This window comes from Anolis sagrei, chromosome 3, assembly GCF_037176765.1.
Source record: "Anolis sagrei isolate rAnoSag1 chromosome 3, rAnoSag1.mat, whole genome shotgun sequence".
In the NCBI taxonomy this organism is placed as follows: Eukaryota; Metazoa; Chordata; class Lepidosauria; order Squamata; family Dactyloidae; genus Anolis; species Anolis sagrei.
In genome coordinates this window covers 158,759,260-158,776,175 of record NC_090023.1, presented here as the reverse complement: position 1 = coordinate 158,776,175, position 16,916 = coordinate 158,759,260, and the positions used below count along the sequence as shown (strand labels likewise).

The window sequence follows — 16,916 nt, the reverse complement described above, 5'->3', positions numbered from 1 at the left end:
AATTGACATGTTTTAACAACTGTTTATTTATTTATTTATTTATTTATTTCGAGGTTTTATATACCGACCCTCTCACCTTCAAAGAGGGTTTCAGACCGGTTCACAACATGTGTTAACATACAAAAATATACAATAAAACACAATGCAACATCATTACACGATTAAAATATAAGCACCATAAACATTAAAAACATTATCATCACAGTTATAAGAGCCAAATCGTCCACACAATCGCAATCCCAAACTACCGTTCATCATCCTCCTTTCATGTGGGCAAAGAATTAAATCAGTTGTCAAATGCCACGTTCCACAACCAGGTCTTTGTTAATTTCCTGAATGTCATGAGGGAGGGGGCAGTTCTGATCTCTAATGGGAGGGAGTTCCAAAACCGGGGAGACACCATCGAGAAGGCCCTGTCCCTCGTCCCCACCAGCCGTGATTGTGCAGGCGGTGGGACCGAGAGCAGGGCCCCTCCAGACGATCTTAATGGTCTTTATTTAATGTTTTGTTTTAATGAATTTGTTGATTGTTCTTATCATTATGACGGCACCAAATGGTGTTTGCTGTGAGGCCGCCCTGAGTCCCCCTCGTGGGTGAGAAGGGCAGGGTGCAAGTATATGAAATAAAAAATAATAATACTGATGGAAAAGAATTCTGAAGGTATAATTCTGAAGCTGCTTTGAATCACTTTTTTAGAGAAAAAAAGCAGAGTATAAATAAAAAATCAGAAAGAAAGAAAGAATTCAGCCTTTTTGAAGAACTGTGCATTTTCAGTGTCAAGGATTCCCTCTGTATGAATAATTACTTCTTTGGTATGCTTTCATCTCACATATGAGCATGGCTGTGACTGTAAAGAAGAGTGAAGATATGAAACAGACACACAACAAGTTATCATCTATATATTTAATGTATTGTCGAAGGCTTTCATGGCTGGAATCACTAGGTTCTTGTGGGTTTTTTCGGGCTATAGGGCCATGTTCTAGTGGCATTTCTCCTGACGTTTCGCCTGCATCTATGGCAAGCATCCTCACCTCACTACCTCTGAGGATGCTTGCCATAGATGCAGGCGAAACATCAGGAGAAATGCCTCTAGAACATGGCCCTATAGCCCGAAAAAACCCACAAGAACCTATCTATATATTTATTTCTTTAATATACTAGTGATACAATGATTCACTTTCTTAACCATTCCTCTTCCCAGGTTTACAGGACAATCCTTGGACATGTGACTGCAGCCTCTATGAAATGGTCCACTTTCTCAATTTTCAGTCCCCCAACATAGCGTTTGTTGAACCAAGACTGAAGTGCTTTGCACCCAGGAGTCTGGCAGGTATTTTCTTCACCCAAGTCGAACTGAGAAAGTGCCAGAGCCCTGTTGTGCATACGTCTGTCGCCAAAGTGAAGACCATCCTAGGAAGCACAGTCCTGTTGCGATGTGGGACCACAGGGGTGCCTATTCCTGAGCTGAGCTGGAGGAGAGCTGATGGAAACCCCCTCAACGGAACAGGTGGGATTTCCTCCTTCCTTGCCTGCAGTGTTATTGAGCTTTATAAAGAATGACACCATTGCATCTCTTTGTCAAGAACAAAGCAATCATGTTTCTCAAAAGACATAGCAATGAGTACAGTAAACACCGATGTAAAAAATATTTGCAACCATTTCCATCATTGACAAGAATGCTTATACTTCCCCTAGATTTGTTGCCCCCATCTTCGCTTTTTGATAAGCTTTACTTCTGAGTAAAAACATTGAAAGAGTTTTCCATTCTGCCAGATTTTCATCTATTCTTGGCCATTGTTGTTCATCCATTCAGTCGATTCTGACTCTTCGTGACCTCCTGGACCAGCCTGTCAGCCATTACCACCCCCAGCTCCTTCAAGGTCAAGCCAGTCACTTCAAGGATGCCATCCACCCATCTTGCCCTTGGTTGGCCCCTCTTCCTTTTTCCTTCCATTTTCCCCAGCATAATGGTCTTATCTAAGCTTTCCTGTCTTCTCATGATGTGGCCAAAATACTTCATCTTTGCCTCTAATATCAGCATGTTTGCCTCCCTTCTCTGGCCAAAGTAAATTGAGCTGCTGCCTTTCTGGGGGCCAGAGAAGAGCCAAGGAAAGAAACACACCATTGCCAAGCGTGCTTGATAGTGGTATGTTTCCTTCCCTCCTCTTGGCCCAAGGAAGGTGTGCTACTGCCTTCACAAGGCCTAGGGAAGAGCTGGGGTGAGAAACACACCACTGCCAAGCATGTTTAACAGTGGTATGTTTCTCTCCCTCCTCTGGTCCCGAGGAAGGCAGGCCACTGCCTTCCCAGCGCCCAGAGAAGAACCGGGAAAATATGCCGTTGCCAACTGAGCTTGACAGAGACATGTTTCTCTCCCTTCTCTGGGCCTTAGAAAGGTGGATGACTGCCTTCCCAGGGCCCAGAGAAGAGCAAGAGAGAGAAACATGCCACTGCCAAGTGTGCTTGACAATGCAATGTTTCTCTCCCTTCTCTGGGCCCAAGGAAAGGGGTGAAAACAGCAGCAGAGTGTTTGTCTTCCTGGAGAAATATCTACCCCTTCCCTCTCCCAGTCCCAGCCTCTCCAAGGCTCCAGCCAAACCTTTCCTTCCCAGCTCTACCCCTACCAGCCAAGCTCCACCCCTTTTGAGCCTTCCAGCCCCAATCCCTTCCAGCCCACGACCCCACCTCTTCTTGCCCACCTACATTCCCTCCCAGCCCAGCCCTTGCAACTGGGCCCACAATGTGGCTCCAAGGCAAAAAAGTTTGTCCATGCCTGCTCCAGACCCTTTTGGACTGCATTATTATTATTATTATTATTATTATTATTATTATTATTATTATTATTTATTGCATTTATTGACCGCCCCTCTCAGCCCGAAGGCGACTCGGGGCGGTGAACAACAACAAGAAGACAGTGTACAGTAAACATGACGATACAAACCAGACAAATACAACATAACATATACTTATACTAAAAATCCGCTTCGCCAAGTCCTGGGGTCATAGCCAAAAATTCGTAGTCTTAGTTCGTTCCATTGTCATTCAACACTCAGCCGAAGGCCTGCTCGAAGAGCCATGTTTTCAGGCCCCTACGAAAGGCCATCAGTGAGGGCGCCTGTCTAACTTCAGCAGGGAGGGTGTTCCACAGCCGGGGGGCCACCACCGAGAAGGCCCGCTCTCTCGTCCCCGCCAGACGAGCCTGTGAGGCAGGCGGGACCGAGAGAAGGGCCTCCCCGGATGATCTCAAGGCCCTCGTGGGCTCATAGGCCGAGATGCGGTCTGCAAGGTATTTTGGGCCGGAACCGTTTAGGGCTTTGTAGGATAACACCAGCACCTTAAATTGGGCCCGGTAGCAAATCGGCAGCCAGTGGAGCTGGGACAGCAGGGGCGTTGTATGCTCTCTGCGTCCAGCTCCCGTTAATAACATGGCTGCCGCGCACTGGACTAGCTGTAGCTTCCGGACCGTCTTCAAGGGCAGCCCCACGTAGAGAGCGTTGCAGTAGTCGAGGCGGGATGTGACCAAAGCGTGTACCACCGTGGCCAAGTCAGACTTCCCAAGATACGGGCGCAGCTGGCGCACGAGCCGAAGCTGTGCAAATGCTCCCCTGGTCACCGCTGAAACCTGGGGCTCCAGGCTCAGCGATGAGTCCAGGGTCACACCCAAGCTGCGAACCTGCGCCTTCAAGGGGAGTGCGACCCCGTCTAGCACAGGCTGTAACCCTATACCCTGTTCGGCCTTGCGACTGACCAGGAGTACCTCTGTCTTGTCTGGATTTAATTTCAGTTTGTTCGCCCTCATCCAGACCATTACAGCGGCCAGGCACCGGTTCAGGACTTCGACGGCCTCCTTAGTAGCAGGTGGGAAGGAGTGAGAGAGTTGGACGTCATCTGCGTACAGGTGACACCGCACCCCGAAACTCCGGATGATCTCACCCAGCGGCTTCATGTAGATGTTAAACAACAAGGGGGACAGGATGGAACCCTGAGGAACGCCACAGGTCAACGGCTGTGGCGTTGAACAGGAGTCCCCCAGTAACACCTTCTGGGTACGACCCTCCAGGAATGACCGGAGCCACTGCAATGCAGTGCCCCCAAGGCCCATCCCTGCAAGGCGCCCCAGAAGAATACCGTGGTCGACGGTATCGAAGGCCGCTGAGAGGTCCAGGAGCACCAACAGGGACACACTCCCCCTGTCTAGCTCCCGGCGCAGATCATCCACTAAGGCGACCAAGACCGTCTCGGTACCATGTCCCGGTCTGAAACCAGACTGTGCCGGATCCAGATAATCCGTGTCTCTCAAGAATACCTGGAGTTGTGAGGCCACCACGCTTTCCATGACTTTGCCCAAGAAGGGAAGATTGGAAACAGGCCGAAAGTTGTCCAATTTAGTGGGGTCAAGTGATGGTTTCTTCAACAGCGGCTTTATAACAGCCTGTTTTAGGCTCGCTGGAATCTTGCCTTCCCGAAGGGAGGCATTAACCACCACCGTTACCCACTCGGCCAATCCCCCTCTGGCCTCCTTAAGAAGCCAGGATGGGCAGGGGTCTAGGATGGACGTGGTGGGTCTCATTCCTCCAAGTACCTTGTCCACATCCTCGGGTTTCACAAACTGAAAAGAATCCAACAAAATCTGACAAGCAGGTGCTTGTGTCACATCCACAGAGACTGCATCTAATGTGGTGTCCAGCCCGGAACGGATCAAAGCGACTTTGTCTGCAAAGAACCGAGCAAATGCTTCACAGCGCGTTGTCGAGTTGTCAGGGCTCCCACCAGTAGGGGGAGTTAAAAGACCTCTGACAACCCGGAACAACTCCGCCGGACGGTTCTTTGCAGACGCAATAGTGGCCGCAAAGAAAGTTTTCTGCATTACTATTGGCCATGTTAGTTAAGGCAAATTGAACTTGTGGTGCAGTCCAACAAAACCTGTAGAGATGCAATTTGCATACATCTGATTTTCAAGTTCCCACAAAGGTTCATAATGGAGTACATGAAAAGTGATCCTTCATGGCAGGGGTTGGACTGGATGGCCAATGTGGTCTCTTCCAACTCTATGATTCTATGATCCAATATAGCAGAGCATTATTTTTATGTTTGTGGGTTTAACAAATTCATCTTAACTCTTATGATGTGACAACTTGGCACATTAAGTAAAAAATCCAACAGCCATTTGTATTTAAATTAAATTGTTGTGCTAAAGAAATAAAAATAATTTCTTTTATTGCCTTTTGTCTTTCAGTTCATCAAGAAATTTCCAGTGATGGAATGAGCTGGTCTATTTTAGGCTTGCCTGTGGTGTCTTACCTTGATTCTGGAGAATATATATGCAAAGCCAAAAATTTCCTTGGAGCAACAGAAGCTTTCATCTCCCTCATAATCACTGAGAATGAAAGCACAGATGTCCCCAGTGCAAATTCTAAAGGAACCTGGAATGGAAAGGTGGGTGGGATGGAAGCAGCAGCTTACAATGACAATTTAGTTGCAAGATATGTTATCACAACTTCAACTTCTCCAACCTTGGGTGCCAGGTCAATTCGGGCCAACACAGAAGGGAATCCAGTACTTCAAGATGAGGCACCTAATATGATCAACAATCCAAGGAATCTCATAGCAAGTCCACCGCCTGCCCAACAAGAGCCTGAACGCATAGTCAGGTCGGTCAGAGTGATAGGAGATACAGATCGTAGTGTCACATTAGCGTGGAAAGCTCCTCAGGCCAAGAATACAACTATCTTCAGTGTCCTGTATGCTATCTTTGGAGAAAGAGATATGCGTCGAATCAATGTGGATCCTGGTAAGACCAAGATAACCATTAATGATTTGATGCCAAAAACCAAATATATAGTCTGTGTCTGCGTAAAAGGATTGATTCCAAGGAAGGAGCAGTGCATCATATTTTCCACAGATGAAGTGGCCAGTGCTGGTGGAACCCAAAAACTTATCAACGTGGTAGTCATCAGTGTGGCTTGTGTCATCGCTGTCCCACTGACATTAGTGGTCTGTTGTGGGGCCCTGAAAAGGCGCTGCAAAAAATGTTTCACACGGAAACCCAAAGAAATCCAAGACTCTTATGTCACCTTTGAAAGCCTCTCTCCAGGGGCCAAAGTGAAAGGAACAGAAGGGGAGTATTTAACAAGACACACGCCAGATGAATCCAATAGGTTGCTGTCAGCCAGGTCCAGTGTGGACTCAGAAGCAATACCAAAAGCAGAAGGACAGCCAAATGAATACTTTTGCTGATGCTAAATCAGTAATCTGGCCAACCTAACATATAGATTGCATTTAGCAATTCTCACATTGCATGACATCTGAGCCTTTCATGTCACAACTATTATCTCTCATATGTTGGGAAAAAAACAGTGTGTATCTTGACTGAGACTTTTTTTTCACATTCTTGGATTCAATGATGAAAAAGCTATATGAGAATTCAGTGGAACTTTCCCCCTCCACCACCAACATGTAAAAATTCATCTGTGACTGAAAGATACAATTTTTAACATTTTGTGTAATGTGTGGAATCTCTCAGTATGGAAGCATGAGGTTGTAGGGCAGGAAGATAGAGGGCAAAGTCATGGATCTGTTCAGTTATGGTTTACAGGGAACTAAATGCTAGAGAGGGTAGAAGCTGTGTAAGTGTATTCCAGATGGATGGACTCAGTCAAGAGGTTGCTGACTATGTAAGACTTGAGTTGGGCTGTTGGGGACTTAGAGGTCACTCATTCTGAGGGCTGCCACTAGTCAGATTGAGGGCAGCTAACAAAAGATAAGACTTTTTTGCTTCCTTAAGTGAAGAGCAAGATAGTGACATCCTCCTCCAATGCCGCAGTCAACAGATGATTGAGCTGCCAATTGAATAGTTAGAATTGCACCCTCCGTCACAGTTGAGAGCACCAGGCAAGTTTAGTGGAATAGGATAGCTTATGTGGCAAACACAAACAAATATGTATCCCAAAAGAATGAAAGATGGTCAGTTGATCAGGGAGAACCAGCAAAACTCCTCCTCTTGCTGCTCTCTACCAACTGTTGCCTATGGTGGCTGCCTTGTCTTGCTTCAAGGTCAGGTCAGTCAGATAGTACAGGTATGGATACATCCATCTCTACACTCACTTATCCATCCAGATGAGCATGGAGAAATATGGGTATTTGTGAAGCATCTTCTAGACCAGAACAGAAAAAATTAAAGGATTCTGATAATACTATATACAAAAGGTGCGAGTTGTGTGGCCTTCCAGATCTTGTTGGACTGCACCTTCCAGCAGCTCTAGCCAAAAAAGCCAATAGTGAAAAATGCTGGGAAATGCAGTTCAACAATATCAGAATGAGAATATGATTCCTTCTTATGACATACTTGGGTTTCTTAAACAAGTCTTCACCCCATATCTTGAAAGCAGGGGGAAGGAAACACTGTTGGTAGTCAGAGTGTCCCATATTGTCATTCATACACCCTGAACAAATGCGTCTGTTCAGTGAATATATGTACATATATCTCATATTTTCAAAAGCACATTATAGCAATCTTCTTGTCAATTCCCTGTTTTGAAATTCATTGCATAATGTAAAATGAAGTGTGATAAACTCCTGTTAGAATGATGCAAAGAGAAATGACTTTTGATAATAATAAAGTGAATGAAATTACTGTCAGGATTCACAGTCATTGCCTTTGATCTGGAACAAAGGATAGACTTTGAGACTCAGCTACTTTATTGTTTTGTAGTCTCAGAAAAAGAGGAAAACAAGTCGCTATATCTGGTGCTCCTCCTTTTCAGCCTACTCAGTTGCATTTGTCATTGAGGAAGCCATTTATCATGTTTTCTCAAGCAGCCTATTTTACAAAGCAAGTTTCTGCTGCAGCATTGCATGAGTTTTATGTTTTGTGGTTGTTATTGCTGGATAGACCTACCAAAAATAGCCATGTATAGTTTGACTTCATGCATAAATCAATGGCAGATTTGACCTGTGGATTAGTTGAGGGTGATAACACAAGTAGAAAGCACCAGGGCCACCTCAGGGAGTCAGCAGCCTCATCACCATCATTTCCTGACCAGGCATTCAAGATAGTCAGAAGCAGGCATGTAGCCGGGGGGGGGGGGGGGGGTTAAGGGGCTTCATCCCCCCCCCCGAAATTCTCATGGTGGTTCGTGAAAAGGCCTTACTGCTGCATTATTTAAACTGTTATGTTTATTCATATCATGATCTGATCACCATACTCAATATATCCCATATTTATGTGGGTATTGGGGTAACGATACAAAAGGTTTGCTAGGGTAGACCCTCTTTCACTCAGACTCGGGCCCCCCCTCCGAAACAAACTCAGCCCCCCCCCCCCCGAATCGAAATCCTGGCTATGGGCCTGGTCAGAAGCCTTAGCAGAAAGAGTAGAGAGGTCAGTGCTTCTTTTAGGTTCTCACAGGATAGACTAAGCTCTTGCCTTTCAGTACTCTACTCAGACAACCTTATCATATGGTGCAAAAAAGTCCTAGGATGCTTTTGCCCCAGTTCACCCACGGAGCTCCACATTAGCCATTAGATGATGTAAGGTGACTTCTGGTGGGGCTCTGTGGGTGAACTAGGGTGGCAGTGTGGAAGGACACTGCTGCTGTCAACCCAGAAGCTTCCTCATGTTCTATATGGAACAGCAAGGCTTCTGCAGACATCAGCAACATGATGATGCTTCCCCACATATGATGGGGAGACATCAGCTGCTGTCCAGGGCACTGGGATTGTCCCACTGCAGCCTTGAAAACACCCAAATTCATAATGGGGGCTGGCAAATCTCTACACTGGATAAGACCCAGAGAAGAGGGAATTCATTTATTGATAAGAGTTTAGGTAGAATACTCACGGATCTATGCGTAAGTTGATTCATGGGGACTGTAATGGGGTAACCAACCTATATCCCATTCAACCTTGACCAGGAGGACCTCTGTTTTGTCTGGATTAAGCTTCAGCTTGATAGCCCTCATCCACTCCATCACAGCTGCCAGGCACTGGTCCAGGATCTGGGGAGCTTCCTTGCATAGCTAGAGAACATTTTTTTTCCAAGTTAAATCACAGATCTGAGGACCATATTGAACAACAATTACTTGCCACAGTATTGGCACTGATAGATGCTGATCATGACAAACTCCACATAGAAGAGAGACCCTATAAGTACCACGAGGGTGCAGAAAGTTTTGCTCGAAAATCCTTGAGCACTTAATACTTTCTTTCTACATGCTTCTGTTATAATTTCATCAATGAAAGCAGAACATAAGGCAGTGGGACATGATAGTAATGAAGCTATATCTCTGTAATTAAGAAGGTACCTCAAGCTGTAAAAGAAATGAAGTAATCCCTTATGAAGTTCACGAATAGTGTTATGTAATTAGACTTTGTTACTGGGAGAAAAAATGCATTATTAAATAAATTGTTATTTTCTTTTATGCTCTGTGCTGCTGGTGGGAAATGTTAAACTGATAATTTAACTACTCTCTCCTGAAAAGTGACATGCCACTTTGTCCTCCACCACAAGTCTCCTGCAAACAGTGCCACTGGGTCGAGTAGTGGCAGAGGGCAAGGGTTCGTCCTGCTGTTGCTCCACCATGGATGCCACCTCAACTCTGTGTATGATAGGAAGAGGAAGAAGAACAAGTCTAATGTGCCACTGTTGTCTCTACTGTCCCACCAGTTCTGATCCTGTCCTGGCAAAACAGAGAATCTAAGACCAGGAGAGCCTCACGTGACCCAGTCAGTGTTTATTTCTTTGTTTTGCTCTCTTGCTTTTCCTCCTGGTCGTGCTTTTTCCTGGGGAAATAAAGAAACACAAGGATGTCACATTTTCCAGTACTGTTGATTCTACAGAAATAATTACACAAATGAAAATGCTGCAGATTGTATCAGAGAGGAACAACACCATGAAAAAAGCTCATTGTCTCACAAGCATTCACATCAAGGAGACTTTTTAAAAGGGTTGTCTCATTTACTATGTGAGAATGAATCAAGCCAGGGTTTGCATCCTGTTTGGGCTGCTGCAGCCAATTTGATTCAATGGCAGTGTGGGGAAAGAAGGGAAATGGGATTGAGAAGTGGCAGCAACTATGGAAATCTAAGCTATGCCATTCTGAATTGAAGTCATGAATATTTTGATCAGTTGAGATAGGTGAGAGCAGACAGCTGTGCAATATGTTTCGTTATCTGAGCATACTACAGTAATAGTGAATATCAAGATGAGAGAATATTCGGTCCAGCCAGATTGAAAATATTAGTGTGTCATAAATTTGTGATATACTTTTGGTATCTGCATCCCTCACATGAATTTTGGAAGAACCGATCAATATGGAATTGGGGACATGTCTATAAAAGGGAAGATATAATCTTAATATATGACTATTTTCTAGTGTAATGCTCTAGTTCAGTGTTTCTCAACCTGGGGGTCGGAACCCCTGAGGGGGTCGTGAGGGGGTGTCAAAGGGGTCACCAAAGACCATCAAAAACATAATATTTTCTGGTGGTCATTGGGATTCTGTGTGGGAAGTTTGACCCAATTCTATTGTTGGTTGAGTTCAGACTGCTCTTTGATTGTAGGTGAACTATAAATCCCAGCAACTACAATGCCCAAAGGTCAATGTCTATTTTCCCCAGACTCTACCAGTGTTCACATTTGGGCATACTGAGTATTTGTGCCAAGTTTGGTCCAGATCCATCCTTGTTTGAGTCCACAGTGCTCCTCTGGATATAGGTGAACTACAACTCCCAAACTCAAGGTCAATGCCCACAAAACCCTTCCAGTGTTTTCTGTTGGTCATGGGAGTTCTTTGTGCCAAGTTCAGTTTAAATCCATCGCTGGTGGAGTTCAGAATCCCAGCAACTACAACTCCCAAATTACAAAATCAATCCTGCCCCCCCCCCAACTAAACTAGCATTCACATTTGGGCACATTGGGTATTTGTGCTCAATTTAGTCCAGTGAATGAAAATATATCCTGCATATCCGATATTTACATTACGATTTATAACCGTACTAAAATGACAGGTATCAAGTAGCAACGAAAACAATATTGTGGTTGGCAGTCACCACAATATATGGAACGGCATTAAGGGGTCACGGCATTAGCAAGGTTGAGAACCACTGCTCTAGTTCTCCTACTTCCATAAGCTGCTTCAGCTACACCAGCAAGATTCCGTCTATCATGCAGTGTTATAATAGCTCAATGCAGCTACACCAGCAAGATTCCTATCTATCATGCAGTGTTATAATAGCTCAATACCACTTTTATTCAATATAATCCTGTGATCTGCAGTTTGGTGAGGGACTTACAGATCTATCCCAGTGTCCTCTAATGAACTAAAGCCCCTAAATTCTCTAACAGAAAATTCTAATTTCCCCTTCAAACTATGTACCCCAGAATTCAGTTTGATAGGACCATGGAACTAAAGTGGGAGCAAACTGCTATAGTTGCACAGCATAGACCTATTATTTATCTGCCTATCCTGTTGACTGATAAATTGTTGACAAAGTGGTGACTATAAGTTTCTAGGTTGAAGAACATTTAGCTTTCCATCCAAAAGCATGGGCAATGGTAAAAGATTATGGAAGCTAAAATTAAAAATATCTGGAGGGTCCAAGATTTCCCAACTTGATCTACATTATTATCTGTATGAAATATGACAGAAAAAAATATACTTAATTTGAAGTTGTGCAGTTGCTAATGCCTCTTTGGCTTCTCCTCAAACTGTCATGGAATATGAAGGCTCTACAGACAAGAGAAGCTTGGAAGAGAAACTGGAAGAATAGCAACACCTTGCCTAGCAACAATGAATTCACTCTTTTATGATGTCATTTGAAGACATCATCACACCAAGAAATAAACAGAAGTATTATAAATACAGATCTATCTTTTCTTGCCCTAGACCAGTAGTTGAAGTAGTTGAGTGTTGTGTAATAGGAGCCTGTGGGCTCCGTGCTTAAAGGGGTAGCGAAGTGGAGCATGCCACCAATTCTTCCACTGTCTGTTGTGGTTCTGTTGTGGTTGTAGAACAGTTTTAACGTATTGTACTATGTGATTTTGACTCCATAAGTATCAGGATCCACATTTTACAATTGAAAATTATAGGGGCAAATGGGTAGAGTTGTGGCTCCAATATACAGTAGCACGGTAGTGGTTTTTATTGTTGATTAATTATTTTAAATTCCTCCTTTACTCCAATTAGTTCAAGGAAGTATGCATGTTCCTCTCTGCCTCCTCCAACTAACCCAGCAACAATTTCAGTATGGAAGGTGGTTAAGAGAGGAAGATGGCATCTGTTACTATTGGAGGAAGACAAATTGACATTGTATCACACTATGTATATCCCGTTGCTGATCTGCTTCCCTTCTATGATTCTCCTGTCCCTAGATATTAATAGGTAAAATTCATATATAGTTCCCAGTCCCGCATTGTTCCCAACATCTACTTTTATTCAGTGTGAACTTTCTGATTATATGTCTGGAGCAGGGGTGGCTCAACCCATTATGCAAAGTAAGCATTTGCAGTATAGTTGATTTTTCCCAGGGGCGCTCTTGAGGTGCTCTTGGGGAAAAATAGACCTTGACATATGTGAATTGTAGTTACTGGGATGTATAGTTCACCTACAATCGAAGAGCATTCTGAACTCCACCAATGATGGAATTGAACCAAATATGGCACACAGAACTCCCACGACGAACAGAAAATATATATCAATGATTGGTTGGGGGGGGGGGGGTGGCGCCAAAATACTGTTTGCTTACCATTGAAAATGACTTGGAGTTAAGTGACATGGGGAGTGGGGTTGTTCTCTCCCTCTCTCCCCACTAAGCTTGTTGTTTTCTAGATTTTGGGGGAAGAATTCAGAGCAAACTCTGGCTTTGGTTAACACGCTTCGAAGCTGATTAAGCAGCTTTGGCCTGTGTTAACCCGGATCAGCTTTGTGCATTGTTTAGCTGTCATAGAGGCAATTCATGGGTGCCTTCTCACTAAGTGGTCCATGTAGATGTGCCCATGTTTTAGTGATAATAATGTTAGCTACACTATACAACAACATCTTAACACCGTACTGTGACATTAATAGATCTTTGTAGTGACTCTATCTTATTGAGCTGGTATAGCTGGAGGAAATGATTATGCTCCAAAACACCATGTAATTAAGTAGCCTATTTTAAGAGCAATTGAGTACCCAACTTAATGGGCTTTGTTATAATTAGCTGATGACACATAGCCCAAATGTGCATTGGAGGTGTCATGCGGTCACTCTTTATACTGTAGATTAGGATGTGCCCAAGAACAAGAATGTATTTGCCATGTTGTTATATCAGTGTCAGCTTCTTCAACTATTAGTTCAAAGGGACATCCTATGTAAGGGGATACAGCATATGGATCAATCATTATAGCAAATGCAAAATAACTCTTTAATTATTATTTTTCAAATATAGATAAATCTAATCTGTTACTGGGAATCTATAAATACTTTTCTATCCTGGTCTTCTAAGGTGACAGGTTAAGCAGGTTCAAGCTAATCCCTGTTTTCGACCTAGCTTTGGAAGGATGTGGCTAATCATTTTTCCATCAACACCAAGTCTGTGGGAAACAGTAGTATTAGAAATCGGAAATAAAAGACTGAAAAAGCGTGTATATTTTTTTTCACCCTAAAATGTGCTAGTTATGTTCACTCATTTTTATGGTGGTTACACTGAGACAAACCAATCACTGTTATCAAGCTAGATATAGAGTGACACCCCATCATCATGCAACTGATTATGTTATCTGCCTCTGTTATGAACAGACAGATTTTTTGACCTTTGTTGCTGTCATTTCTAGGTTTGCTTTTCCCCCCTTATCTTTCTCACATAATAAAAAAGGGTGACTGAAAAATGTTTTGCTGGAAAATGGAATATCAACTACTGACACTAGATGTCACCAAAAGAGTACAGATTTCTTTCCAAACTGTGTCAGCCCTGTCTTGACCATTCAAAAAATAATGTAGCAATACATTTGATAATCTCTATCAAATATGGCAAAAAATGACATGATAACAATTAAGCTTGGATTTTCATAGCACGGTAAGTGGTTGAAGGCTCCAGCTGTGTTGTAATAAAGTCTGCAATCACTATGTTAGTTCTGTAATAGGCTGAATGGATTGTTGCTTGCCAAATTATTCATGCCCACAATCTTACAGGTTTTTAGAAAAAAAAGAGGCAACAACATCAAACTTCCTTTGAAGAGCATTGCTGTACCTGTTGATGTGCAGTCAAATCAGATTGACTAGAGGCACTGCTTATGCAAGGTTCAAGACTGCTTTAACTGCCATGGCAACATTCTATGGAATCCTTGGATTTGCAGTATAGGTAAAGGGCATTTTGAATTTCCAGACAGCTCTAGTCTCTCATCAGACTACAAATCCCAGAATTTCATAGGATGAAGCGATGGTAGTTAAAATCGAACCATGGTGAACAGGCCCGTAGCCAGGATTTCGTTTTTGGGGGGGGGGGGTTAATTTTTTTCAGGGGGGGGGGTTCGGGGGGGCTGAGTTTCGGGGGGGGGGGGCTGAGTCTGAGTGAAAGAGGGTCTACCCTAGCAAACCTTTTGTATCATTACCCCAATACCCCCATGCATATGGGATATATTGAGCATGGTGATCAGATAATGATATTAATAAACATAACAGTTTAAGTAATGCACCAGTAAGGCCTTTTCGCGAACCACCATGAGAATTTGGGGGGGGGGCTGAAGCCCCCTGAGCCCCCCCCCCCCCCGGCTACATGCCTGATGGTGAAGTATCCTAAGTGAGGCATCCATGTTATGGTTGATATTCCAGTGATGGAAATGTTGGCCAATAAAGATGGTGCCTCTGTGCACACATTGTCAAGCCAGTGTTGACAATGTTGACAAGACTTGACAAGGCTGTCAAGTCAGCCTTGGTGATCTCATGGGGAGTGATGTCATGTATGAAATGTGCCTTGTATCATCTTCCATCACAAGCAACCTTATTCAATATACCATATTGTCTATAAGACTGAAAGACTACAGCAGATATTACTACTACGCTTTTTGTATCCACAGAGTTTTAGGCATTGATTGGTATGGGCACAGATTTAATTTGGGGGTTATCCTTTCCCCCCTGAATGTTTATCTATGGAATATAGTTGCCCATGAGATGGTGAAGCATGGTGGGTGTCACATAAGAGCTATAAGGCAGAAAAGAGAAAGAGAGTGAGAGAAATAGAAAAGATAATTTTCTAAATCGTTTATTCAGTTTTGTAATTGTCCTGGAATAAATATAAACTAGTACAAGAATACTTTAGATCACATAATAGATGTGAAATGTGAATGTTTTTAACCTTCTGGAAACCACTTGAAATATTCCAATCCACCCCCCTCCCCTTCCACCACTTTACATTTCATATGATTTCTATTTTGGTGTGCAAACCACAATATGGGAGGAGGGGGAGGTCTAGTGGGATAAGGTCATATATATATATATATATATATATATATATATATATATATATATATATAATTTATTTATTTATTTATTTATTTTGAGCCCTTCTACCCCGCTCTTCTCAATCCCCGAAGGGGGACTCAGGGCGGCTTACAAAAAGGTACAATTCAATGCCAGCAATACACATAATAAAATAAAATACAGAGCAGCAACAATTATAAACAGTTAAAACAATCCAGTTATACAATAACAGTTAATAAAAACCGATCTAATGACCAACGTTCGCCAAGTTCAAAATCCGTAAATTCATTCTGCATTGTCATAATCTTATCAAAATCTAGTTGTCATTGTCCTTTATCTGTCTGCCAGATTACCCAAAGGCCTGGTCCCATATCCATGTTTTTAGTTTCCTTCTGAACGAGAGGAGGGATGTCGATGACCTAATTTCCCCAGGGAGTGAATTCCACAGGTGAGGGGCCACCACCAAGAAGGCCCTGCTCCTCGTCCCCGCCAGTCTCACTTGTGATAAAGGTGGGGCCAAGAGCAGGGTCTCCCCAGAGGATCTTAAACTCCAAGGTGGGACATAGAAGGAGATGCATTCGGACATACTGGGTGTAAATGGTGAGGCAGACTCATGTTCCACACTGTGTCTAAGTGTTAACATAGGTTCAATAAGGGATTCTGGAGGCAGATGCTGTTCACAGAGTTATCGTGGGACTGGTTAAGATCTGTGTTCCTCCTGTAAAATTAGTTAAGGTAAGATCCCATTCTACTCAGCTAAAGCTTTATTCAGTTATTTTCTCCAGACACACTGCTTCAATATGGCACTGAAAATCTGGATTTTTTAAAGCCTTCATTCACCATCCTCCAAGTGTTGGTGCTGCCAAGATGTCTAGCTGGACACAGAATGAAGAAGAAGATGAGGAGCTGGGTGGGCATAAAAAGACTTTGTAAAAAAGGAACTTCCTTGCCAGAGGAACTCAGGACTTCATCATATGATGGGCTGCAAGTGTCCTAGTATGCTTGCAGAACAGCTGATTGACAGACTCCCAAGCTGCTCTTCACATGATGTAGGCTCACTTCTATTGGGCTCTATTGATGAACTGGGGCACAAGAATCCTACAATGCTGCACCCAGAACATGGGAGGCTTCCCGTGTTCCATTGGAGACTGCAGGGCCAGCATGAGGGGAAGTGATGCTGCAATGCCTCCCCATGTGTGATGGGAGATGTTACTGTTGGTGAGGTGGAGTGCTGGGATTACCCTACTGCCCCGTCAATTCACCACGGAGGCTGGTGAATCACCCTGCAGCACCTCATCTGCGTGTGGAAGTCCTGAGTTATATGTATAAAAATTAAACAGAGCTAGTGATGGCAAAGGAGTAAAGATGAAACTGAGCTAATGATGGAGAGATGCCTTCCCTTCATAGCATAGAAAGTTTGCTACTGGGATTGTGGCGCAGCTGGCTGAGTGTCAGCTGCAT

At 43.6% G+C, this 16,916-nt stretch overlaps 1 protein-coding gene across 1 annotated transcript in view; it reads left to right on the top strand.

The window, feature by feature from the left end:
• LRIT1 (leucine rich repeat, Ig-like and transmembrane domains 1) overlaps nucleotides 1-7,633 on the top strand; it is a 38,159-nt gene extending 30,526 nt beyond the window's left edge. Inside the window, exons 3-4 of the mRNA XM_060769003.2 lie at nucleotides 1,202-1,507; nucleotides 5,237-7,633. Of these exons, the coding sequence (XP_060624986.1) occupies nucleotides 1,202-1,507; nucleotides 5,237-6,237 (1,307 nt within the window). The 3' untranslated portion in view covers nucleotides 6,238-7,633. The remainder of the gene's footprint in view (nucleotides 1-1,201; nucleotides 1,508-5,236) is intronic.
• The last annotated feature ends 9,283 nt before the right edge of the window (nucleotides 7,634-16,916 follow it).